This window comes from Aulonocara stuartgranti (assembly GCF_965226115.1).
Source record: "Aulonocara stuartgranti genome assembly, chromosome: 5".
Classification (NCBI taxonomy): Eukaryota; Metazoa; Chordata; class Actinopteri; order Cichliformes; family Cichlidae; genus Aulonocara; species Aulonocara stuartgranti.
The window spans coordinates 13326072-13353821 of record NC_138943.1 but is presented as its reverse complement, the minus strand read 5'-3'; the positions used below and the strand labels follow the sequence as shown (position 1 = coordinate 13353821).

General features: G+C 38.1%; 3 protein-coding genes across 3 annotated transcripts; all 3 read left to right on the top strand.

The window, feature by feature from the left end:
- Positions 1–334: 334 nt before the first annotated feature.
- On the top strand, positions 335–6854 carry LOC309707151 (H-2 class II histocompatibility antigen, A-U alpha chain-like). Its single transcript, XM_082534292.1, has 4 exons — positions 335–517; positions 2944–3201; positions 4850–5131; positions 6335–6854. Exons 1-4 carry the CDS (start codon positions 457–459, stop codon positions 6454–6456), a joined length of 723 nt encoding a protein of 240 aa, XP_082390418.1. The 5' UTR covers positions 335–456; the 3' UTR covers positions 6457–6854.
- A 127-nt stretch (positions 6855–6981) lies between these two features.
- On the top strand, positions 6982–19211 carry ccndbp1 (cyclin D-type binding-protein 1). Its single transcript, XM_082534291.1, has 11 exons — positions 6982–7161; positions 9022–9081; positions 9325–9404; positions 9633–9714; positions 10969–11065; positions 11898–11971; positions 13425–13501; positions 13819–14078; positions 14366–14426; positions 15961–16007; positions 16343–19211. The coding sequence occupies exons 1-11, from the start codon at positions 7080–7082 to the stop codon at positions 16449–16451; spliced, it is 1029 nt and encodes a 342-aa protein (XP_082390417.1). The 5' UTR covers positions 6982–7079; the 3' UTR covers positions 16452–19211.
- Positions 19212–19384: 173 nt separating this feature from the next.
- LOC309707396 (protein-glutamine gamma-glutamyltransferase 2-like) lies at positions 19385–27040 on the top strand (the record flags this gene model as incomplete). Its single annotated transcript, XM_082534704.1, has 11 exons — positions 19385–19420; positions 19604–19876; positions 20169–20268; positions 21805–21981; positions 23289–23543; positions 23708–23826; positions 23920–24048; positions 24619–24796; positions 25442–25572; positions 26385–26559; positions 26707–27040. 11 exons carry the CDS (start codon positions 19385–19387, stop codon positions 26871–26873), a joined length of 1740 nt encoding a protein of 579 aa, XP_082390830.1. The 3' UTR covers positions 26874–27040.
- Positions 27041–27750: the final 710 nt, after the last annotated feature.

Here is a 27750-nt window from a genome sequence, read left to right as displayed (position 1 = left end):
GTTCAGCTAATACCCATCTAGAATATAGCAATAACATATAGTTATCCGGTGTGGCTACAATAAATACAACAAAACAATTAGAAATAAAAAAAATACACAATCACAATACATGTGTCTATCTATCTATCTATCTATCTATCTATCTATCTATCTATCTATCTATCTATCTATCTATCTATCTATCTATCTATCTATCTATATGGATGGATGGATGGATGGATGGATGGATGGATATAACTGCCAAAAAACAAGCATAATTCTTATAACGCTTGAAACAAAATGTGACAGCTTGGCTGTAGTTTCACTTCTAATTTGACTCTTTTCAGCCCTCTACAGAGCTTGCCCATAACTTCCTGTTCTACCCAAATACAGAGGTGTAATCCTTTCTGCTTGGCTGCTGCACACCGTGCTGTTTATCTTTGGAGCTGCTGCTGAGATACAAGCCTTTTAACAGGGATGGCTCTTTCTGTGATTGCACTGATTTTAAGTGCTGGAGCTGCTTGTGGATATATACCAAGTAAGGCTACGACTGTCACTTGGCTTTTTGTGAGTAGCTCAGCTATGAGAAAGTGGAAGTATCCTGCAGAATTAAAAATGACTTAGTGTAGATGTTTGTTGTTTAAGTTGCAGGTATTGCTGTATAGGTGGTCATCATGAAACATGTTTTAACAGCCACAGTTAGTAAAGGATTACAAAAGGTAAAAACAACAACAACATCAGTCTACTTTAGTTATAGAGCTGTGCTACAGTAGGTGAGAATACAAGAGGAAGAAAAAACAAGAACTTGAATTTAAATATGTCTTTCTCAGGAAATGTTTGCTGAACACCAGTCACATGGTAAAATGCGAGTAGTTTGGAATGTCTTGTTGTAATCTGAGCTCAGCCAGTGCTAGTTAAATTTGATGTTTTAAAATTGACAAAATTACAAACTGTTAGATCAAGATGTCGACTCCAATTCTTACATTTGCTTTGTGTTTACAAAAATAATCTGTTGTACATTTAAATGACATTTAGCAATGTGACATTCAACAGTTTTTATTGCATTACATAGCTGGCTGGAAGTAGCGCCTGAAATTCTGGAATTTTTAAAGAGGATTTTAGGGGATTAAAATTCTGTATTGTGTTTGTACCTCTCACAATACAGATGCTACCAACTCACCTAACAACCATAACCAGGCCCATAACTAAATAAAAATGGAGGCCTTTGTATAAAAAAAGGGTGTAATTCCCGAACAGCTAATGCTACTCTTTTTGTAAAGCCCTGAATTTATTCTGAAAGTCTGCGCTTCAGTGACATCTTCACTGTGGTGGTGTACAGAGGCAAAATGACAGAATCATTGGTATGATTTCCTAAGCTTATTAGCACTTTATCATGAAATGGTAAATGAAGACAGAGTTAGGCACAACACCACTTTCTGTTCACTTCTGTTACATATTTAGTTACCTGCAGACACTAAGGTGAAATATGCTAGATAAAATGTGATGTTTTTGATGTTTTTGTGCATTGTGTTCTGCAAAAAAAAAAAAAAAAAACATTAGCAATTTATCATATCAGCACTTATATCCATGTATATCTGTGTCAGGCCAGTATTTGCACACAACGTCAGCCAAACAATATGTCTGCCTGGCTCAAGTTGAAAGGTTAGAATAACTGTCATAATGGAATCGTTATATATTTTCACCTTTAAAAAAAAATGTGAAAAATGCTGTTTGAGTTTAAAGTTTGAAATAAAACAAATGCCTCAATTTTACCAAATGATAACAGGCTGCTGGTTTCTGTTTATGTCAGCATATTGGAGTGCATGCCGGTAGCCTGAGGGGTTGTACTGTGAAGAAAGTGCAGCACAGCCAAGCTCTGTATGCATTAGTGGCTTGACCAAACCTAAAACCCCAACTGGAGATAATGTGTGCCATGACAGTGTTCCTTAGCTTTCTGCTTTCTGCTTCAGGTTCTGTGCATACTCATGAAAAGGGGTGTTTGACACGTCGCATGACTCTTTCCTTACAAAAATTGATCGTTGTGAGTGCAGCCTACGCTGATCTGCCCCAACCATAGACACTGTCAGATAATGATGAGAAAATGGTGATGAACAACATAACAATGTAATGGTAAAATGCAACACTGTTGCAAATAAGACAGGCAATTAATGCTACAGAAAATTAATAATCAGCTGATTTAGTGCACAGAGTGGTAAAATAAACATTTTAATTCAAGTTAATATATTTATTTTAGTGCTGAGTGCACTCACTGTGCTAAGTGTATTTATAATGTGATGGCTCATTAGAGCTCTGAAACTTTAAAGTGCATACATTTAAAGATTAAAGGGTACTGTCCTATAGCGTAATAAAGGAGACATGGAAAGGTATTTTGTCAGCAGATTCAGGTGAAATTAATATGACTGACTGAACAGGTATTCTGCTCTGTGTTCAAGTAGCTGCAATTGGAGCAGTGTGAAAGAGACAGCAGCAGATTAAGCAGATTGGAGGCTGTTAGCCTAAGTGAAGATAAGACGAGCTGGAAACAGGGGAATACAGCTAACCAGGGTTTGCTAAAAGTGAGTGAGGTCTATCATTCCCAGCTAATCACATATGGACACCTGTGAAGTGCTCAGTAAATATGGTAGTTCAAGCAAAGACACAGTGATTTGGTAAACGCAACGATTTTAGTGCCTAAACCTAAAGAACGAGTGAATACAAAACAACTCTAGAAGAAAAGTGTTGTGTCCTCACTTGACATAGAGTTGACTTAAATTAGCCAGTTAGACAGTAATTCATTAATTAACAACAATAAAAACTACTCTTTTATTTCAAACTAGAATATACTGAGTAGAAGAGCTACACCCCCTACCAGCCTGTTGGCTGCAGTTAAGGTCGGGGAAATCAGTGTGTAGAATGTTTGAACTGCTTCCATCATGTATTCATTTTGCACCTTCTTCTTTTCAGCACAGTCCCACAACTTCCATTACATCTATGGATGCTATGAATCTGATGATGTGCGGGTGGACGTTGTTGTTGACGACGACGTGGTTGCATATGCCGATTTCAACAAGAAAGAGGTAGTGTGGGTGTTACCTCACTTGCCACAACCTGCAAAAGACATCCAGAAAATGGCTTATGAACTCGCCAAAGCCAGCACTGCACACTGTCACAGCGTTTTGGGTAAAGCAAAAAATGCTGATCCCGGCGCTCCCCTACGGCGAGGTACTGATCTTGGCACACTTCATTGCGAGCATTCGTTTAGCTCAGCCTGATCGAGGGGAAGAAAGAACACTGTTGATCCAACTGAAAGCAGATGTAACCAGAAAGAATTAAGAGAGCACATACCGGGTTTAAAATATCTCTTTTCTGTGACTTACTTACACAAGCTGCTTTGAAACTAAGTGCTCCAGGCAGGTGCTAGACTGGTGGAGCCTTAATTACACAGCTAATCAGTGACCTTCTCTCTGGCTTGAAAAATATATTGAGGCAGAATCACCTTTGAAAAGTAATTATATACTATTAAATTAGCTTGAAACTTGTGTTACAGTGGCCTTTCTAAACTACTCTAAGGCAGTCTCCTTCCATAAACTGAACTCTTCTGCTTATGCCAGCATTTTCTTAGAAATTATAGATAAGATGAACAAATGCAATGTGTGTGGTGTCATTTCGTGTGGCAAACTCACAGAGAATAGCTGCCTGACTCTGTAGACTGTTATTTTAGTGTTTGGAGTTTCTCTCAAATGAAAGTGCAGCATAGTTGGTGATGATGAAAAACAAAGCTCAAAGAGGGTCAAGTGGCAATGAGAAAATATTCTGGAGGTCAGCACAGGTACAAATCATTTCTTTTCAATCCAGCCCATTATGTCCGTGAATTATAACCATGCACTGCTGGATATCTCATTCTGCTTCTCAGCACAGATTAAATTAAACTGTCAATAGAGCATTTTAGCTTTGTTATTACTCCGCTGACTGCACAACGTAATGTCTACAGAATAATGACACCATTAATGTTTAGATTGTTTCCATATAAGCTTTACTTTTGCAGTCTGTCTGCCATAGCGTATGAACTTTCCAGTGAAAAAGCAGTCGGTTCCCATCTTTATTTATTACCTTTTTATATTTAGTACCTTTATTTACTTTACGAGTTAATTACACAATATAATTTTAAGGAATAAATGTTCAAAAAACTGCCTGATGTAGCAAATATGACACAAGTGAAAACTCTCATATGCAAATTAATATTTGTTTCTCATCAGAAGGCTCAATAAACACTCAGAATTTTCTGGCAATTATTTCATGGTTCAGCCTTGAAATTAATAAACGTATCAATAAGGCCTCCTCACATCAAAATTCTCATATATTTATTTATTTATTTTTTTGGTTGGTTTGTAAACAAAGTATTTAGTTTTTCTTTTATCATATTTTTAAATCAGAAGCCTGGCTTATATTTTAATTTTTGAGTGTTTTTTGTGCCTAGTTTTAGTTGTTAGTTTTGGTTTAGTTAACTGCTATAACTTTGTGATGAACATGTAACCTGCAGAAAGATGATGACAGAGAAGCAACTCATTTAAAAATGCTACAGTCCCATTAGGAGCCCCTCTGGCTTCTACTGGCACATTTGCAGTTTTTTTTTATGGTAATAGTCTCGTTTAAATATTAAAATAACCTCCGGCACCAACAATGTTTGGCAAAAAAAAAAAAAAATGCAAAAGAAAATACAATTTTCATTTTTTTTAGATGCTTAAATGTCTCTGTCAATGTCTTACATTTTAAATCTGTGAATTTGTTATATATTCTTAATTCTATCAAGGTAATATTTCTTGGGGGGGATTTTGCTCTAAAAGTATGAAATGTGTCCCTCTTTGACCAGATCCTCCTGACATCTACATCTATACCCGGTATGAGGGGGAGGCTAGTGTGATGAACACACTCTTTTGTGTGGCCAACCACTTCTACCCACCCACCATCAACTTCACATGGACCAAGAATGGAGTGGAGCTCACAGAGGGCGTGGCAAACTTACGTTATCGTCACAATCGTGATGGGACATTCCACATGATTTCTACGCTTCTGTTCACTCCAAAACCTGGAGACTATTATATCTGCATGGTGGAGCATCAAGCTGCGCAAGTGCCTATCAGCAAGAGCTGGGGTAGGATTATTACCTTATAATATAAAGTGCCTGAAGTAACTGCTGTTGTGATTTGGCACTTCATAAATAAAATTGAATTAAACTGAACTGAACTGTTTTTATGAATAAGCCAAGGACTCTTGAAATTCTCCCCAGTAGACAATCAGGTGATGATACCAATTGTAGAAACCCTCCAGCAATACCAATACTGTGTTAGATTACATTTTTCTTTTTACATGTAAGGTCTGCAACATTATCGCTTTCATACATCCTAGATTAGCAACTAAAATAAAGCTGTTTGAAGCAAAAAGCAGCCTCCTAACATTCATGTTCTGTGAATCGGGGAACCCTCCATCTACCGTCTGATGTGTTATATTTAATTTATGCTTCCTATTGTCATCCTTCTAAGCAGTTGCACATGTCAAAAGTGATATCACAATTCACTTGATTTGTATTGTAATATGGTTTTTGTAAACCTCGTTCTTGGTTGGAGGCATGGATCTATAAGAGGGTTCGGTCATGTTAATGCTGGAGCTCAGAAATATCCAGCTTAGATAGAGGGAAGAGGTGCAACAGTTTAAAAAAAAAACAAGGAACCCTGAAGAAATTTTTAAAACATACAAAGAAAAAATCTCTGTGATTTTTTTCATTTGACTTCTTCTTATTCCACACCAGCGCTGATGCAGAGTTGCAGCACTTACAACTTAGGAGAAAACTACAATGAGTCCAAGCGTGCCTCAAGCAAAAAATATGTTTGGCTTTGGTTGATGACATGTGCAACATGCCAATATTAGGGGCTTTTGGGCTAGGAAATGATTTCCTGTTCTCTGTGCTGGTAACTGTTAACAAATGTAGGTAAAATTTTAAAGGCTAAAGAAAAACTGAGTAGCTTTCACATGAAAACCAGTGTTTTCTTGACTGAAGCATAATCCTTTTTTCACACCTTTACCTGCATACAACCAAAGCCTGCTTGAATGCAGTTTAGAAACATTAAAAGCTTTGCTAACAGATTCTTTGCAGTCTTGCACAGATATCTGTTTATTGTGATAAATGCCTCCTTTGCAGACTCTATATTTAAAAAAGTCATCTGGCTTCCTATGTTTACCTTAAATAACAACAGTCATAGAATTATTACAAGAAGGCCTTTTTAGACATAAACAGATGCAATTTTCAGTCATTTTCAAAATACACAAATAAAAATTTTTTTTATTTTTTTATTTTCAGAGTTGAAGGAAAATAAGAGGAGCAGAGTGAGCCCTGCAGCCGTGTTTTTCGGTGTGAGTGTCGTTTTGTGCCTGATGGGATTCGGGACCGGAGTCTTCTTTTTCATCAAGCAGCCAAATTAATGTCTTCAAATTTGAGATTGAAATAATTAAATTAACGTTAATCATTCAATCTTTAATCCTCTGATTAACTGGTTTTATATGTACAAGTAAAACACATCAAAAAACATCCAGATTCTTGTGCTTACAGATAACCTCTCTATATCACTGCATTAATGATAAATGACAGTTTGTTTACTTAATGTGTTTAATGTGTACTTACAATTTGTATTGTTTTTCACTTGACGATGTGGTGTTAATATACTTTGATTTTTAATAAATAGATAATTACTGGGGTTGTTATACAACAGTGTATGGCTGTATAGCACACAGACCTACAAAATAATTTGTGTAGAATAATTCATCCCTGCTAAGAATTTATAGATAAATAAAGCAAACATCTTGCACAACTGTGAACTAAAGAGTTGTAATGTCTTTGTTTGTTTGGTTTGAGGTAGGTATGCGGGCTTGTTTAATAGTTTTTGAAGACTAGCTCGTTGGCGCCCTCTGCTGCACTCCTGGCTGAATGGCAGCCGGGTAAGCAGGCGGCGGCGCCGTTGTTTCATTTATTTTTGTCCCCCTATCAACGGGCTCCTCTTATGTAGTTCCACAACACGCATGTAACACGATCCACAAACTCTGGCGACATGAGTGCTGATAGTTGTGGTGGAAAAGTGGCTTTGCGGAATCTGGTTAACTCCATCAACTGTATCCGAGACCGAGTCAGAGGTAACTGCGCCACATTATCTGTCTGTGTTGTCACAAATGAAACTGCTTAACCATAAAAGCTTATGTCAAGCTAGCTAAACGTGCTAATATATGTGCTAAAATATGTGCTAACATTGGTATAAACTTTATTGTTAACTGTTGTAGATTTACGAGTTTAACTGTTTGTTAAACTCGATTCGTGAGTTTAGCAGCAGTTAACGAGTTTGACTGCTGTTTGTTAGCAGACAAAGACGGGGATTTAACTAATGTAACATACAGCGATAAAGACATTTGGCACTTTATTACGTGACCCAGCTACATTTAGCTGCTAATTCATGTTCGCTTTTATTCAGGTTTTTATTCCCAGGTGTTGTAGAAAATGGAGGTTGGGGCTTTTTGTCTTGCTTTTTCAGTTATATTATCTTGTCCTCATCTTAACTGACCTAAATGTGACATTAGACATCAGTGTTACTCGGTAGATGGAGTGTGTTTCATGAGTCAGTTTTGTGAACAAAAACAACTGCTTGTGCAGGACATAAGAATACTTAAAGGTTTGCTTTTACAAAAGTGTAAATCTGAAATACGAAAATGACAAAATGGACAATATCAGACATTTTAATACGAAAAAAAAAATGTTTATCAAGACAAACATACAGACAGGAACTAAAGCGCCACTCAGCCCTAAGTGGCCCTTTAGTTACTGCCATAAATCCAAAACACCTACTTTGTTGTCGTCATCAAAATATTCAGACATTTCATTATGTCCAAAGCAGTGGCTAGCTAATTGTAGTTGATCATTTAATTATTGAATTTTTCAATCTAGTTTATTAATTATTTAGTATGAGGTCCGTGTTTTTCTGTACATGGGAGGTTTTGGTCTTCCCTCTGAAGAAAACCCAGTATATAAAAGCCCAAATATGTTTGTTTTTTTTCTCCAAAGTAATGTCCAGAAACGACACAGAAATGCACTGACTTCTGTTAACACTTGAGAAGATGAGTCTGATCAAAACTGACAGCTTTAACCCAAGAAACCCTTAAATAATAAAGATTGTAAGAAAGAAATATTTTTTGTGCCATGGAGTTGTCTTTAAATCCTATTTTCTGACCACTTATCCATTTCACAGTGATTTTAAACAGCAATAGAAGCTAATTCTCCTTTTTCAGAAGTTGAAATTAGATTGTTTAAAGAATAAATTATTTTAATAATTGTTTGTACTGAAAATAATTCTCTGCACTTTGATAACAGTGAAGTTGCAAGGAGTAAAGGTAGTGAAGGTTAGATGAGTAGGCCTGGGGGTCAACCATCCAAAACAACAGACAGTGCACAAGAAGAGATTTCCAGCAGGCTGGAGACGAGGTGTCATGGGTGATCTTTTGACAGAGGGAGAGCAGCAAGAGTGAAAGGGGAGGTTTACAAGATCGTAGTTTGAACTTCTATGATGTATGGGTTGGAGACAGTGGGACTAAAGTGGGGAAAAAACAGGAGGTGGAGCTGGAGGTGGCAGAGTTTAAGAATTTCTTTGGAGTTATCAGTATGGACAAGATTAGAAATAAGTACATCAGATGGACAGATCAGACTGAGCAGCACAAAGTTAGAGAGGCAAGGCAGAGATGCTTTGAACATGTGCAGAGGAGGGATATGGAATATCCTAGGCAAAGGGTGTTGTATATGGAGCTGCCAGGCAGGAGAAAAGGACCACAGAGAAGATTCATGGATGTAGTGAAGGAAGACATGCCAAGGTTTGGTATGACAGAAGAGCATGCAGGGACAGGATGAGATGGAGACAGATGATCGACGGAGCAGCCAAAAGAAGAAGACTCCTCTGCAGTTTAGCTTAAGAACTAGAACCAAGAATTTAGAACATTTTTTTTCCTTCGCAGATGGAGAATCAAACGAGTCCGATGGAGCATTCAACCTCTCCAACTTCTGGGACACTTTGAGTTGAGTATCATGATCTCTTGCTGCTGTTTCAGCTCCTAGACTTTTGAACATCCTTTGACAACTGGATGATGTTCATGTCTCGTTACAGTGAATGTTTTGTGAGAAATGTATTTGCATCGTTTTTATAATGTTTTTGCAATGACTCATTTGATATTAAAAAAAAAAGAAAAGAAAAGAAGCATTAGGAGAATTCCTTCCTTCATGGTCTTGTTGTTACATGATGCAACTGTCTGTGTCAACAGATCAGGCAGTGAAGGCAGTGTCCCAGGAAGCCACTAAACTCAGCCTGGCCTTCTCCAAACCTCCTCTGCCATCACAACAGGTCAGATTATTTCTGTAATCATGAAGGTTTCTCACTGAGCTGATAAACAGATTGTTTTGAAGTCTGGTATAGTGTAAAAATAAGAAATGATGATGATGATGTGAGCTGAGCTCTTACTTGGAGCCATAAATTATTGTCATGTATCTCAGGGTCTTGAATTTCCACATAAACCTTCTAAAGACCATTACATCATTTGTTTTCTGTCTGTTTTTCCTCCACAATCTCCAGGATGGAGAGAAGCTGGCAGAGTCCATCATGAAGAGCATCCTCACACTGTCCACAGTGTATTACTGGCTACCTAAGAGCCAAGGTAAAACCCTGTGAACAGCAGAATAGTTATGTTGTATTCAGACGAGCGAGGTGAATATGTTGCACTGCATTCAGGTTTTTGGACCATTTCACAATGCCAGAATATCGCAATACACTTGTCAATCTAATCCAGACTCCAAAAGCCAGAGCAAGTGCCCGTCTGTGGGCTTATCTATTTACTTCAGTGCGACGCGCTTCTGTGTTTACTACGGTAGTACTAACAGAAGTCTTCACTCACCCTATTTTTTTTGAAAATAGGAACAACTTATTGAAATGTGCAATTATAGACTGCAATACAGTTAATGAGGCAAAAACAGTTCGTATAATTCTAACAAGCATCAAAGTCAGTATTTGGTATGACCCCTCTTATTCTTTAGCACAGCCTGAACTCTCTTAGGCAAACTCGTCTTCTATTTGTCTTGTTTCCTCAGACTTTTTAAGGACACACTGTGCATCTCTGTTCCACTCACAGTGAGACAAAGTGAGAGGGGGGAAAAAGAAAGTATATCCAATGTAGCAACAGCAGTATTCACACTTTAGCTCAGTGTTAAAGTCTCACAAATAAATAGCATAAATATATATTTTTGTTATTTTACTACTAAAATCATGCAATATAAATGAAGCAAACTGTATTCGTGGATACATTTATGTGTCACATTATATTTGACAAATTTAGGAAAGAATAGTTTAGGTTTAACCTGATATTGCCTTAAGTATACAGATTGATTTCTAGTCTTTTCCTAGAGTGGTGTGTGAATGTGAGTGTGTGTGTGAATGACTGAATGTAGTGTAAAGCGCTATACAAATACAGGCCATTTACATTCAAGTGTACAGCTTGATAATTTAACACTGGTATCAGTAGGTATCTGAAGCTGAGGTGTCTGAATCGGACTGGAGAAGATTGATGCGTCCTTACCCACTTATTCACCGCTTTTAGCCACTGCAACCTCCAAAGTACAACCAGAGACTGGAATTAAGTAATAGTAACATCATTTTTGAACTTACAGCCATTTCTGTGTGATCACATGGCACAAATACTTCACTTCACATTTGGTTTGAATAGAACAAGTGTGATTCAGTGGTTGCGAACTAAAAAATAAAACTTATGTACAGAAACAGTCATTGTAACTTTCTTGATGCTGATGCTGTCAACATTTATTGTGTTGTGAGTTGATTTGAAATACATGTAGATCTGTACCTTTATTGCGACTTCAGTGTCAGAGTGTTTTGACCTTCTGTTCTCTCGGTGTCTCAGGGCTGGCTCTGCGCCGACTGGTCAGAGATGCTACTGTCGAGGTTCTAGAGGGAGTTGCACAACTGGTAGAGGTCATAATGAGCTCACCTGTAGAAAGGTATGGACACCAAACCCAGAGTTTTACATGTGGGACCTGGGAAATTGGGAAATTTTAATTTTGTCTTTCAATGATTACAAGGTAAACAACAAGGTAAAGAAAATAGCATAAGGCTTGCATCGATGCCGACATTTTGTTGTTTGTTGGTGTTATTTGTTTGCAATGGTTTACGTTCCTCCATGATAGAAATCTGTCAGAATATAAAAATCACACCAGGCAAAATAAACAAATTCTGCATATTACAGTTACTTATGTAAGGACATGAGTTTTAAGGTGAATTAAACGATCTGTTTCACAGTGAGATTTAACCGGATCTCTCCTGGCTGGTGACTACATGGTTCAGATGTAGTAATGGTACTGAGTTTGTACGACCATATTTTTCAGAAATCTGTCATGTTTCTGTCATTTCTGAACATTTAATGGGTAAAAAATAAAATTTTTAGAATCAACAGGTAGCACCAAAATAGGACTTGGGGAAATCCCGTGATTAAAAAAATGAGTGCTCTCCGCATTAATGCGTTAATGCACCCGTGTAAGGGGTTACTCGGTGTTAGTGCAGACCCATCTGGAGTGCAGAATCGACAAAGCTAGGACAAACTGCCTGAAATGCTGTGACAGAGACATTTCAGGGATTTTGAGTCAGTCTGCGCTCCAGGTGGATTAATTGTTAATCGCGTTAATTGTGATGACAGCGTTAACATGTTTAAGCCGCGTTTGATTAGCGGCTTAAACTGTAAGTTGTAAGGTATTTTCTTTATATTCCCCTTTCTGTTTTATTTTCTTCTTAATTTATCATCTTCTTCCTCGTTCTCTTTCCAACACTTTCTTCCAGCCTCAGCCAGGAACAGCTGATGTCAACAGGAGGAGTGTGGTCTGCCTGCGACCAGTTCCCTCAGTTGTCAAAAGGTCCGTTGACAAAGACAAAACAAAACAAACCAGTAAAATGATGTTTAACTCCAGCCTTTCAGGGAGTTGTTTTATGATACTTTGAAACAGTGGGGTTTTAGGAAAAGAAGCAATGAAACACTATAAATTTGGAAAAATTATGCATGAAGTATCAAAGTAAAAATAAGTATTCTGCAGAAAAGTGTTCCACGTCACTGTTAAACTGATTAGTATTATTGCTGCTTATCTTTAAGGTTGAGCTTATTTAAAATATTTCATATTTAAGTTTAATGTTCAGCATCATATTTTATGAAGCATGTCGTGGCTGTCTTGTGAGGACCACATATTGCAGAAAAAACAAAAACAAACTGTTGTTCATGAGCTCGGAAACACAACCCTACAAGTTGGGTTTTTTTTTAAGTATACAGTGCTAGCTGAGCCAGCACCTGGTTGTTTTGCTTGTTTTTTTAGACTAGATATAGTCAGAGATGTCTGCCTTTCTCCATCATGGTCAGCTTTCCTATCTAATGTACTAAAGGCATTATTAACAGTTTTTTCACTCTTCATCTTCTCTATCTCTATATCAAACATGTTGGCCAAGCTGGTTAGCAAGAGGAAACTATGATGATAAATGCCAGGAACCTGTCTACTTGCCAATGCTAGTTGTTTCCACAGGGCGTGCAGATTGTAACTGATCCCAGAGCAGTGAAAGTGGACCCAGTGACCGCTGTCAAAGATCTGAGGTTTATCCACAATGCATATGTGCAAACCACCAGAGAAAAGGTGGCCAATCGGCTCCAGTCATTGTTAATTGAGACAGATAAACTAATAAAATGGAGACAGCTGCAGTTTCCTATGATTATGAAACAAGTGGAGCTTTAAGCGGTGATAGCCAGCTGTGGCCACAAGACGGCTTCATGACAGCACTGTGACATAAAAGGACAGAGATTTCTTTACTTTTGTGTGTTTTATGTGCTTGGCCTGACGGAACGCCACTGCTTTGAAGTTATATGTTAATATTAGAAGCAGGAGATATCTTTACTTTGATAATGCTTTATATGCCTTTACATTGATTATGACAGCAATAGCAGTATTACCATTAAGCCTGCAGGTGGGGATGTTTTTCTCCCAGTCTAACTCCCAGTCTGTGTATCAGTGCCATAAGCTATTTCATCAAAACCAAAATGTCTACATTTAATAAAGAACAGGTGTGAATTTTATCCATTTATATCCATTTATATCCATTTATATTCATTTTTGGATTGTTAGAAACATTAAAACAGAGAAAGTACATTTATCCACAAATTTTTAGCGTCACAGTTAAGTGATCAAAAAATCTGCCGTCAGACGAGTGTTTTAGCTGATACACAAAATAAGAAAACTTTAAATATTGATATAGGATTCTAGTCTTTAACTGGTAATTTTGCTCAAAGTTTTACAAGGTTTTAATAATGGGTGTATTGATCTTCTCTAGATAATAAGGCAGCAGTGGTCGTGGTTCTGTTGTGTGAGGTTCGAGTTGTGAAAGATGCCATAGAGGAAATTGAACAGGTATACACACACTGTGAATTTCATATTTGCTCTGGTGTTTATAACTAGGCCTTTATTTCAACATTATTATTATCATTATTATTATTATTATTATTCGTTCAGTTTTAGAAGTTTTCTTTGTGTATTTTTTTATAATAATAAAGCCAGCAGTGCCAGAAAGTGCACTTGAAGCTGGCTGATGAAAGAAAGTCAGTCCCCATAGACTCCAACTTTACAGCAAAATTGAATATGTTTATATTCTGGTATGGTTTTGGTCTAGTTTCACCTCTCATAAGAACTGTAATGGCAAAAATATGTTGCCTATCAAATCCCATCAGGCATTAGCTGAGGGTGAAGACCCATTCAACGACGTACTCGATGATGACCAGGACGGAGATGAACCCCGAGGCAACCAGGATATGTACTGGTCAGAGAACGATCGGCAGGTGATTGGTGCGTGCCAGGGACTGATAAAAGCAGCAGCAGCTTGTCTGAGGAAACTTAAATCAGCTGTCAAATCCAACGGTGACTTCAGCACTCCCCAGAACGTGTCACAGCTTGACGACTTGGCTGATATCAGCAAAGAAATCAGCCCTGGGTAGGCACATGCATACAAACATACACACACACACACACAGGGGTCAAGACTTCACACTAGTAGAAACAAAAAGAACTAAACAGCACAAAATTTCTAACAGTTAGACCCTGGATGCTTATACTTCTTTGGCTAATGCAGACGTTCTTATATGTTATATAAATAATTATGGTTTCCATAGTTTTTATGCAAATCAAAATGTGTGTTTGGGGTCATAATTAAGGTGCAAGTTTTAATGATGTCACAGTCATGCAGACTCACCTTTGTCGTTGGTTGTCTTTTCTCCTTAGCGTTGATGATCTGGCCCTTTGTCTCTACCCCCCCATGGATTATAATGGCGTCGAAACCAATGTAAGACACACTTTCATCCAATGGGATTAAGAACGTTTTGGTTACAGCTCTGATCAAAAGTTCACAAAGTCAGCCACCTGAAAAAGCTGAGTGATCTGAGTGTTTCATTTTTTAAATGTGGACCTTTTATAAAATCTCCAAATATTTGGTTAGAGTCAGCTTACTTCGGGTTGTAACATCATTGCTCAGAGTGTCATGCTGTTTCCAGGCCTGTGGTGTTGATCTGCTTGTGTAATTTATGTGAACTGTGCTGGTATGTAAAGTGACAAGAGTGCAGGGGAGTGGAGTCAGATGTGCACAGAAAAGCTTTTAACTTCAGTTGATCGCTGTTTCACTGCCTTGCTTTTTCACAAGACAGCATATAGATAATGTAAAGAATCGCAGGGAGCCAAACAACTGAAAATCCCCCCCCCCACCTGCTCTGATATGTACTGCTGTAAATGGGTAGGAGAAACTACCATTTGTCCACTGTTGCCCGCTTACACAGTTTTCTAAAAATTGCTAGCTTGCCCCTCCCTCCTGATGACCTCATGCATTTTGTGAAAGAAAGTTTGACGTATAAGGGAGCAGCATTTAATCTGTTATGTCTGACAATCATGAAAAGCGATCATTTTATGACTCTGCAGTTGCACAAGCTAACACTGAGAGCAAACAAAGAAATGTTAATATAAACAGGGCATGAGCATTTCTTTGTGGTCAAGAAGGAATATTCTTGACTTTCCTAAAAAGTATATTTGTGCTTCTGAATTTTCTCAGTTCCCACTCTTTTTCCAAAGTATTGAACACAGCTCAGACTGTATTTTTACTAAACAGCAAATTAAATGTATTGGAACTACACTTTTAAATGGGCCTGTTATAATCTTTATTTATCATATTATGGGCTGTGGTGTAGCCTCTCAGATCATCCTCTGTTTAAAAACAAATCGTTTTATTTTATGACTGCTTTTATCGCAACTTTCTTCTGATTGGCCACATTTTGCAAATAAAAGGTTTGGACAGTAGATGAGTGGGACTTCTGTGATTAGAGTCAGAGCTGTGTGCCTGAGATGACGATATTAAGGATGTCCAATCTCTGACGTATTGATCCAAAAAAACATGTTATGAAACAGAGTGTTTAGAGGGGACTCAAGTCTGAATTTATACAGTTGGGGAATTATTTATTTGATCCTCTACTGAATTTCTAAGTTTGCTTACTTACAAACAAATGAACAGTCTTTCATTTTTAGGGTAGTTTCATTTTAATAAAGAGAGACAGAATGATGAGAATGAGAAATATAGAAGAAAAAACACATTACATAAAGTTATAAAGTAATCTTGCTTCATGGGGTAAGGATGATCTTGAAAAAGGTGATGGATCAGTCGAAAACTATATGAAAGGAGCTTGTTGATGATCCAAAGGCAGCCGAGAGTCTCTATGTTCTTTTGTAAGTTGGCAAACTTAAAAATTCAGCAGGAGATAAAATAATTTCTTTCTCTCTTCATGATATATAAACGTAGAACCTGAATAAAGACATTGTTTTTTTTTTCTCAACAGGTGTGTAAATTAGCAGCACTTCTAAAGAAAGTTCTGGAAATCATCAGGTAAGAGTCACTACAGTCAAAACAAAATGTTCTTAGACATTAAGTGACACTACAACATAACATGAAAATAAAACTGGAAAGCAGATTGTGCCTGGTCTAATTTGTCAACCAGTTTCCCTCGGGGAAAGTAGTTGGGTGTGTTAGAGAATGTTGAGAAAGAGGTGGGTGGAGTTTCTGAGAATCTGATCTTATCTGATCATGTTGTGTTACATCTTTTCGGGTTGCATGAACACTGAACATGACTTGTTCACATCAATGTTGGACAATCTGGTTTCTTTCTATGAGTGATGTGAGAGGAAAATGCTCTTTTATTGACTCTGTTTATCATTGTTCAGGTCCAGTCACGTGTGTGGGGAGTCAGAACTGACCTGGGTTCAGTTCTTAGATGGAGCCATCGATCACAACCTGCAGAAAGCCAAAGACCTCATTCAGCAGGAAAGCTAGTGTATCTGTGCAGTTACGCGTGTTTCTGTTGTTTTGTTTTGGGTTTTTTTTGTTGTTGTTGTTTTGTTTTTTTTTTGGGGGGGGGGTATAAAAATGCTATGGATTTTGAAACAAGTATAAATGTGTGCAAAAGAAAAAAATAATTAAGAGGTGGGACTTCTTACACTGTTTTTTGTGAGAACACAATGTAATCTGCATAAAATAACATGTCATAGATCTCACTTACTCAAATAAACAGCATTTTCAGTTCTGTTAAAATGAAAGAACAGCTTCATCAACAGATTATGTAAGCAAAATAAAACAAAATCACTCTTTTTGAATCCTCTACCTGAAAGAATGGGGAATGAAATATAACTTTCATGTTGATGGTCACAGAGACATAAAACAGTCTGAAGAATTACAGATCAAATTTAAGTTAAAATGCTATTAAAATGTTTGGTGACTTTGCCCAAAAATAAGGTTATGCATGTGTCAAGTTACTTGTTTTGATGAGATCTTAGGGATACAGTTGGCTAAGAAAAAACGTGAATGCACTTATCCACAAGTGGATAAGGTCTGAAAGCAGAGCGCACAAACACTGGGAAACGAAAGGTTACTTTTCTCACTGTAGAAAGGTGTGTCTACCAAAATTATGCAGAAAGTAGATGTGAGTCCCTTTAGGGGGAAAATGCCACTGTTACGCCACCAACTAGTGTGCGAAGTCCCGTGAAGCTTTGTACTGTCGTCATCTAGCAATTTTCCCTCTTATTCACAGAAATATAGGTATGGTTCACAGCCCAGGTCCTTATTGAACGACAAGTGGAATGTTCTGATATTAAACTTTTAAAAGATACAGTTTAACTGATTTTTTTATTTTTAGTTGACAGTACTGGAATAACTAAATAATCCATATATCTCCTTAAAGCCTAAAATATAAAATAATTGGAGGAAAATTACACTTTTTGTAAAAATGCAGACTGGACCATCTGACTTTTTTTTTTAAGTTAATTTTAATTTCCATACATGACAAAAATCACACTGATGATGTAGAAGTCTCAAAAACTCACAGAAAATCTGTGTGTTTGAAACATGATACACTAGGGGTTAAGGGGACATATATTGGGTTTTTGTGTAGCCCCTCTATTCACCCTCAGCCTTCAGAGCAGAGTTTTTGGATCTCAGGGATTATTTGTACAGTGCATCTGATAGTCACAATGCTTTACTTGTTCCTATATTTCATCATGTTACAGCCTCATTTCAAAATGAGTTAAATTCACAATACTCCGTAATTACAAAGTCATAAAAAGTTTGCTTGAAATTCTTGCAAATAAATTTTAAATAAATAAATAGTATAACATGAGTTTTCACAGCCTTTGCCATGACACAGTTGGCAGCATTGAGCTCAGGTGCACCCTTTTTCCACTGATCATCTGTCTGACGTCTCTTCAGCTTCGGTAATCGACCTGTGGGCAATTCAGTTGACTGGACAGGATTTGGAACTTGTCTATAAAAGATCCCATACCTGACACTGCATATCAGAGAACAAACCAAGCCATGAAATCCAAATTACTACGGGACTGACAGCCCCAACAACCACAGTGGCCTCCATCATCTGTAGATGGAAGAAGTCTGGAACTAGCATGACTCTCCGTAGAGCTGTGTGTCTGGCCAATATCAGCAACTGAGGTCTTCGTGAAAAGCCTGAGTCAGTCAACATGAACCAAAAGAGAGATGGGATAGTCTGATACAACATTAGGCAATATTATTGGTTAGTCAGCTTTAGATGATTCATGCTAATTGCATCCTATTCATGCGTGACTACATTCACCAACTAAGAAGCTGAACTGCATGCTAAGACATGACACAAGCAGTGCCAGGGTGTTCAAGGTTTTAATTTTTTTCAATTTTCTATTAGCTTAGATTCCACATGATTGTTTACAGCGGTTACAACCCAGTTTCTCTGTAGAAAGGGGATTAACATTAATGAACCAGATGGAGAACCACAGATAGTATTTAATAAGTAAAGCTTTAGTTTACTGGACAACCACTGGACACAAATTTTGAGGAACAAAGACTCAAAGTTACCTGTCTCACATTTGAAAGGTCTCAGTTCTTGGAAGTAAAACAACAGTAGACCTCTAACAGGTTCCGTAATTTTTTTCTGTGAAATGCAGGGTGTGGGCACCGATTGGAAGTAAGGGTTTGTCTACCCTAATTAATGCAGAAAGTAGTTGTTAGTCATTTCAGAGGGAAAAGTGACACTGTTATGCAACCAGCCTCATGCTGAACATTGTGGCTATCACCATCTTAGCTTTTGAAACCAGGTTTAATGAGCAACATGCAAATTGCATATCACTAAAACTCTAAAGCATACCAGATTTTACACTTTTTAGTTCATGGATCAATGTATTTCCTGAAACAGGAGTCTTAACTTTACTTTGTTTGTTTACTTTGTCTTTGTCTGTCTAGCTTCAACTTTAATGAATTGTCATACTTTTACTGCTGTCATATTGGGTTTGTCTGCTCAGCACCAGTAACTGGTGAACACTGTGGAGAATTTAGCGGCTAAGGAGCCTGATATTGCCCTCAAGAGTTGGTAACACTAAGAAAGATGTGAAATATATGGTTCACGATAACATGTGCCATCTGCTTCATCTGTAGGGGGCTATAATGTTTTTGTGACCTGAAACAAAGGTTTTTTGTAAATTTAAAGTTACCTCGAACTGAAAGGTATCTTTAAACTAACCAATGTAAATGTAGTTTAAATGTAACTAGATGTTGATTTAATATTGTAAAAAATAATATATGTAATAGTCACATAAATTTAAGTACAAATTTATGACAATTATTTTTGTCCAGATTGTACAGTATGTCTAAAGTCAAATTAGTCTTTTTTCATAGTGCAAAAACCAAATAGGAAATAAAATTGTGTAAAATCAAGTCTGCATGTCCACATGTGTTTTGTGGACTTGGAGAAGGGATTTGACCATGTCTGTCAGGGTGTTCTATGGGAGATGGATGGGGCTTGAAAGGGCTTGGTCTGCATAGCTGGCAATAAGTTGGACTCATTCCAGGTGGGACTGGATTCCTTCAAGGCTGCCCTTTGTCACTGATTCTGTTTGTCCACTTGGGTGGTCTCACCTCTGCTTTTGGTGGATGATGTGGTTCTGTAGGCATCATCAGGTGGTGGGTTCCAGCTCGCACTGGAGGGGTTTGCGGCCGAGTGTAAAGCGGTGAGAATCAGAATCAGCACCAGTACCTTCAAGTCTGAGGCCATTGTCCTCAGCCAGAAAAGGGCTGAGTGCCCACTGCCAGTCAGGGACGAGTTACTGACCCAAGTGACGGAGTTTAAGAATCTTGGGGTCTTGTTCATGAGTGAGAGGAGCAGGAGAACCATAGATGGATTGGTGATGCACTGGTCCGTTGTGGTCAAGAGAGAGCTGAGTGTAAATGCAAAGCTCTTGATTTACTGGTTGATCTACGACTCCAACCTAAACTATGATTATAAGCTTTGACCGAAAGAACGTGATTGCGGACACAAGTGCCGGAAATGAGGTTTCTCCGAAGGGTGGCTGGCCTCTCCCTTGGAGATAGGGGGAGTTCAGCTATCTGGGAGGGACTCAGAGAGGAGACGCTACTCCTCTACATTGAAAAGAGCCAGTTGAGGTGGGTCAGGCATCTGACGAGGATGTTTCCTGGGCGCCTCCTGCATGAGGTGTTCTGGGCATGTCCCACCAGGAGTTGGCTCCGTGGCAGACAAAGGACACGCTTTCGGCTGGCCTGGAAACACCTCGGTCTTCTCTTGGACAAGCTGGAGGAGGTTGCGAGGGAGAGCGAGGTCTGGGCTTTTCTAGTTCGGCTGCTGCCCCCGCGATTTTTCTTATTTTTCTTATATTAAAATGTCTCGGTGATTAAATGCATAACTACTTTAGTTACCAACATAAAGAAGAGTTTCACTGCTGTGCCCACTTAAGATCAAAGTGGGCTGGCCCACAATGTAAAATGAGTTTGACATCCCTGCTGTAAGGTCTGTACCTCACAATGTACTTGGTGATGCCTGTTATTGTGAAATGGTGCTATAAACATAGAATTGATATTAAACTGCAGACTAAACTGAGGGATGAAAGACACAGATTATAGTTTTTTATGTTGTTCTGTCCATTATCCACGGTCTGTAGGTAAAAGTGCAAGAGTCAAATATCTGAATCTGGACGTGTTGTTAATATTTTCTTGAGAACTTTATAAGGAGTTTCCCAATTTTAACTGTGGTTCAGTTTGTTTTTATAAAGATATTAGATTACATGTCCAATTCTCACAATAGTAAAGAATCTTGCCAAAAATGGATCCAAATCTGGATGAACTGCAGAGGTTAATCACTTTTAAGCTAGATCAAACTTCACCTCTTGCAAAAAAATTAAAATAAATAAATCCATCTATTTTTTGAGTAATCCTGCTAACAAAGAAAAAACCAAACCCACTGCATGACTTCACTACAAGAGGTGTGATTATTAGACCTGACTGTAACTTGTGGATTACAGTTTGTGATTACTCATGTGATTTAAAATGAGGAAATGCCTGGAAGCATCACACAGTGGGCACAAACACTTGATTAGATGTTTATGCAGTATCTAGACTCTTGTTGATTAAAGTACAATATGCATTAGTTTAAAACAATTACTCATTGATAATTCACAGGTATATTAGTATAATACACTATAATGCACTAATGTGGCCCAATATACAGTCCCCACCATAGTTTTTTATGATGGGGACTGTGATCCCCCCCCCCACAGTGCATGCTTGCATTCATGGTTCCCTCAATTAACTGTAGCTCCCCAGTGCCAGCAGCAGTCATGCAGCCCCAAACAATGACAACCCACCACCATGCTTGACTGTAGGCAAGACACACTTGTCTTTGTACTCCTCACCTAGTTGCCGCCACACACCCCTGACACCATCTGAACCAAAAAAGTTTATCTTGGTCTCATCAAACCACAGGACGTGGTTCGAGTAATCCATGCCCTTAGTCTGCTTGTCTTCAGCAAACTGTTTGCGGGCCTTCTTGTGCATTATCTTTAGAAGAGGCTTTCTTCATGGACGACAGCCATCAGGCTGATCCTCCACGCCTGGCAGCACTCATACATCTATTTTCAAAAGACAACCTCTGGATATGACACTAACCAGTTTTGGTTAGAGCTACATGATGATCATTTTTGTGCAGTTACAAAATTCACAAATGCAGCTGAGGATTGGCAGACTTCTTTATGCAGTTCTCCAGAGAGCTTACATCACACACGAGCATTGTGTTTATTTGTTACCCTGCCCTTTTGAGGCACAAAACTAAAGTTTGTATAATTTTTCTTTTTATTTTAAGTCTCAGTTTTTAAAGGAGTGAATCTCAACTGTGAGACCAACAACACTGAACATCACACCAAAAAAATCTCAAAGGAGGAGCTGATTGTGAGGCGAGGCCAGCCGTTCACCGTCAAAGTTGAACTGACAGAACCTTTCAAGCCTGACTTTTACCCACTCACCATCACTGCAGTGACAGGTTTGTATGTTATTAAATAGTCCATTTTTATTAGACTTTTTCAAAAGCGTATAACCATGCTGAGAAAGGAAATTTTCTTTTTATCATTGAACACATGCCTAAGACTAACACCCTGTCATTCTGAATAACTGACAGAAACCATGGATGTTTAATTTATAATGTTGAATTAACAATTGATTTATTAGAATGAATTGTTAATTCAAAGTGTCTTTGACTCGTCTTCCTCCCCTAATAAAGATAGCTGCCCCTTCCTGAGCCTGGTTCTGCTGGAGGTTTCTTCCTGTTAAAAGGGAGTTTTTCCTTCCCACTGTTACAAAAGTGCTTGCTCACAGGCTGCGTGTAGTATAGTATACTTTAAAAAGAGGATTCAAATACACAAAACCAGAATCAGGTATTCCAAGCAGAAAGTGGGTTTTATTAATGAGATGATCGAATTAAAAAAGAGAAAAATAAATAAAGATCAAGAATAATAAAAACAGGTGAAACCAATAAGGGTGGGGCAGACTATAAGGGTGAGGAAAATCCCAGATGTGACACGTAAGGGAAAGGCTCTTTTATAAGTAATCTAAGCTTTACTTAAAGGCGTTTGCCAACTAGCACAGTTGGATATGACAGTTGATTTTCTTTTTTTGGGTACACACCTTTCAGTCTTTTGCTGGCATCAGGTTCCAGCTCCATTCCTCAATGAAGCCTGAACTCTCTACGGCAAGCTTTCATTAAATTTCTGTAAATAGTCTTCAATATTAGTTTTCCAGGTTTTCTGAAGAGCATTCAAACCTCTTCTTTGGGTTTTGGCTGCCTTTTGTTCTGTTCTCTCTCAAGATGATCCCAGGCTGCTTGTTGGACCCGGCCGGTGTGACATCTTTGACCAGTTTATGGACCACTGTTTTAAAGCCCTGATTTGTCTAACATGTCAAGGGAACTGACTGAGGAACCGTACTTTTCTAATAGGGACTTGTCAATCACAGAGCAGATCCACCCTCAAACATATCTAGCTTATCATTGTTTTTGACGATAATGAAGAAAAAACGTATAACAGGAACATTTTGTTGGATTCAGTAAAACTTGAACATAGGAACTGAGAGTATAAACTCATTAGAAAAGTGTTTACTTATTGCTGTTTTCTTATACTGTTCTTTGCAACTCCACTTTTTTTTAAGCAGTTGCCCCCTGCTGGCCATTAGAAATAATGCAGATATAACTCAGTTTTTCTTCTTTACATCTTTCATGTAGACTCTTTGGTTAAAATTAGTAGCTTGAAGGTATTGTATTGTTATGTTATTGATCTCTGTGAATCCTCTCTACAGGAGAAAATCCATCTGAGGACCTCGGGACAAAGTCATGCTTTGGTATCCCTGACAAAATCCAGCGTTCACCGTCAGCAGAGGCAGTGTGGAAGGTGGAGCTGGAGAAGAGATCCTATCCACTAACAGGCTCCTTAAATTTGACCATTACCCCTCCAGCTGACGCTCCAATCGGAGAGTACAACTTAACTACCAGATATAGGGACGAGGAAACACTGTTGGCAAATCTGGTAGTGCTCTTCAATCCCTGGTGTCCTGGTAGGTTTGTTATCTTTTTGTCTGCCCACCTGTTTGACTAACTGTCCATCAACACTGTTCATCTGTTGATGGGTTTTCATTAAAAAAACCCCAAAAAAAACAACAACTACCAATCACTGATCTGCCTGTCTCATGTTTTTACCCAGATCCCTGTCTCTCTTTAGATGATTCAGTGTCTATCTGTGATGAGGCAGAGACACAGGAGTATGTGATGAATGAACATGGCATAATCTACAAAGGAAGTGGAGACTACCTCATATCTATTCACTGGGACTTTGGGCAGGTATAAATATTTTTTTTAAAATCATGATAATAATCTTCTATGTAATAACCTACAACCCTGCAGTTTAAGATAAGCTGCTCTCTTCCTGTCCAGTTTGAAGAGGACATGGCAAAGATTTGTCTGAAGATCTTAGATGTCAACCCAAAGCACCTGGAAAACCCAGCTAAGGATGCTTCTGCTCACTGTAACCCCATCTATCTCAGCCGTGTGGTCAGCGCCATGGTAGGATATATGCTCCGTGTGTCATTTGCCTAGAACATTTCTGCAAGAAGGTGATTTGAAGTGTTTAACGTAAAATATAAGGCATTAGGGTAAAATACGAACGCAATATAAAATGAAGGAATAATTAAAAAGTATGGAAAGAAGGAAGGAAATGAAAAATGAAAAAGGGAGTTAGAAGTAGAGTAAATTAAAGGAAGGAAGAAAATAAGTAAGATGTGAAGATAGAAGGGATAAATAAGAAGGAAGGAAGATGTATGTATTTTTCCCTAATTTATATATTTTGACATAATTTATAACAAGTTGTTGGAAGTACATTTTAATTTTTTCATTCATTAGTTTATTTTACGGTGAGCAGCTTGGCAAACCAGAAGAACAGCTCTTCCAGTATTATTTATACGACAAATTGAGAGCTGGCCAAAGAAGCCAACAAACATAAATGGTCCTGTTTTCATTATATAGGAAATATAGCTTGCTGTTAACTAATGGTTCACAGTCATTTTGAGAGGGGACAATGCTCACATGTATAAATCACATTATGAGAGAGAACTTTGCATTCCTTTTTTCTTCCAGATCAACAGTGGAGATGAATATGGCTTCCTGGGGGGACGGTGGGCAGGTCCATTTTGGGGTGGGGATGAACCCTCTCACTGGTCTGGCAGCTATCACATCCTGAAGCGCTGGCACAACATCGGCTGCCACCCAGTCAAATATGGACAGTGCTGGGTATTTGCTGGCGTGATGTGTTCAGGTATATATACATGCTCAGTAACACAAACTCCATTATGGCCGGACAGGGTTCTAGTTCTACATGCACTAAACGGTTACTTTGCTGGGTACATCTGATAGACTGTTCGTTAATGCAGATATCTAAGCAGCCAATCACATGGCAGCAACTAAATTGATTTAGGCATGTAGACATAGAAAAGCAGACATGGTAGTTCAAAATGAATCATCAGAATGAGGAAGGAAAGATGATGACTTGAAGTGAGATGGTTGATGATGCCAGAATCGCTGGTTTGAGTATCCCACAAACTGCTGATCTATTGGGATTTTCACACACAAACATCTCTGTTTTATAGAAAATGGTCGGCAAAACAGATAATATCCAGTGCGCACCAGTTTCTGGGAGAAAATGCCCTGTTTTAAGAGGTCAGAAGAGAATGGCCGCAGTGCTTAGTGCAAATTGGAGTACAAAAACAACTAAAATAACCACATGTGGTTATATGTGGTTCTGTCATCTGTCTTTTCCTGACACTTTCCATCACTGGGGGAGTGCAACCCCAGCTAGTGGCTTAACAATAAGAACAACAACATTTAAAAATAAAATGAAAAACTAATGTGCAATTTGAGAAATTTCTCATTGACTTTTTTTTCTTTGTGTTTGTGGTTCCAGTAATGCGTCTGTTGGGCATCCCATGCCGTGTGGTCACCAACTATCAGTCAGCTCATGACAGCAACAAGAATCTGATCATTGATGTGTACCATGCTGACTATGGGGTCAGAGAGAACGAGACCAAGGACAGTGTCTGGTAAGATGACACAAGCTCATATGGCTTATACACACACACACACACACACACACACACACACACATTTCAGAGTTCCTGTTGTATCACTTCATTAGTATTTTAATATTTACTTTTCTCTCAAAGTGTGAATTTTATGTCTAACTGTTAGACATAGACCTTTTTTACTTTATTTTGAATAAGTTAACCAAATCAGTTAACGAATAAAAGCTCATCCAATCCACCATGTCAGTTTGAAATGTTCTCCCTCATATATGTAGTTTGAGAATCATACAGTCATGTTTGACTCTTAGGAAATAAAATCATCAATCGCTTTTTATACTTTAAAGTAGAGCTTTTCATGTCTGAGTAATGTAAACACACACACTGTATGAAACAATAAAAGTAAACTGGATATGAGCTGTACTGCAGCTGAAGATGACATCAAACCTTGCTAACAGCTGTGATGGTAAAACTGTATTTTGTAATTTTTTCTTGTGCATACAAAAGGCATGAAACACACTGATCACAGTCTGATTATGAAACCCAGACCATTAATAGCCAAAGGCTATAAACTAGCTGTGTTTCATGCTCTTTATATTAAATGCAGTTTGAATAAACAAAAACACACACACACACACACACACACACACACACACACACACACACACACACACACACACACAACTTAGTCGGACTTTAATTTTTGGAAAAAAAACAAACAATGGACATTACCTACAAAAAATCTAAAAAATCTGAAGCTAAACATGATGCATATTACACCTGGTACACAAGAACTCATACCTTATTACACTATTTGTGGTGCTGCAGGTATCCAAGCCAAAGGACGGTCAGGACGTGAGTCTGAAGCTGGTGCTGAACAGTGAGAGCAGCACTGCCAGGCCTGTGTCCATCAAAATCAGCGTCCAGGCCATGAGATACAATGGCTCACCGGTTGAAAACATCCAGAGTGAGGTGAAGGAAGGGACACTGCTGCCTGGGAAAGGTGGGTCTCTGGACACAAGTACTTTGTTTAATTCTTAGACTAGACATAGCTCAATACCAGATTGACAGTGAAACGTGAAAATGAATCCATCTGTAGGTCATATGAGACACAGCAACAATTATGAACCTCTCTCTCTATCTGCTCCAGATCTGTCCATCCCTTTTTTATTCCCCTTCTTGGTGTACCATGAGCACATGGTGGACTGTGAGAGCATGAAGATTTCAGCTATGGTCACAGATAAGCTGGAGCCGAAAAATGTGTACCTAGCAGTGAATGATGTCATTCTGTTGGATCCTCCAATCTCCATCACATAGCTGTCACATAAGCTCATTGCTGCTGGTATCTCCTGTTTTACTTGGTTTAATGCTAAATATAAAGATAAATATATAATATAATATACAGAAATATAAAGTAAAAGTCTACAGGTATGCCAGCAGCTGCTTGAGGCTGTTCTTGGGTTTAGCAGTACTTTAAGCAAATAATACATAAATAACTATATTTGGTATGTTAATTTTTCCCAATGAGAATGTATTGATGAGAAGCAGAATTTACTCTGACGCGATCATCATCTTCTCATGTGTTAGAAGGATAAAGGCTTATAAACAAAAACAAAAAAATGTGTCACTCCTGATGGACGTGCATTTGAATGTAATTGGGTATTTAGTGTTTTAATGTCCACCAGTGTCCATGTTTATCCATTAAGGATGGGACATTTCAATTTCAATGAGTAAATCCGTAAAAAGTAACTCTAAAAATACTTTAGTAGCTTTAAAAAGCAATGTGATAAGAGATTAATAAGAGATGTTTTTTTCTTTACTTTCATTTAGTGATTTTCCAGAAGAAACTTTTTTGAGACTGGCTCCAAAAGGGAGTCTATCCAAACAGACTACTGTGTTAAATTGTCTGTATCATTGTGGGGTCTTTACCTTATAATGTAAAGTGCCTTTAGACAGCTGTTGTTGTGTTTCATGTGTAAAAAGCACTAATTATACTATTACTGGTTTATTATAATCACTGTTTTTGTTTGTTTTGTTTAATTGCATTAATGGTTAAAGCACTGTTGGATGCAGATCTGTTCAGGTGTGCCCTCGCACCACAGGCTTGTGCTTCTGGACAGAAAGTGCATCATTGCTGTTTCACAAAAATGTCTAATTTATTTGTATTATATGTCATCATTGGCACCATGTACAC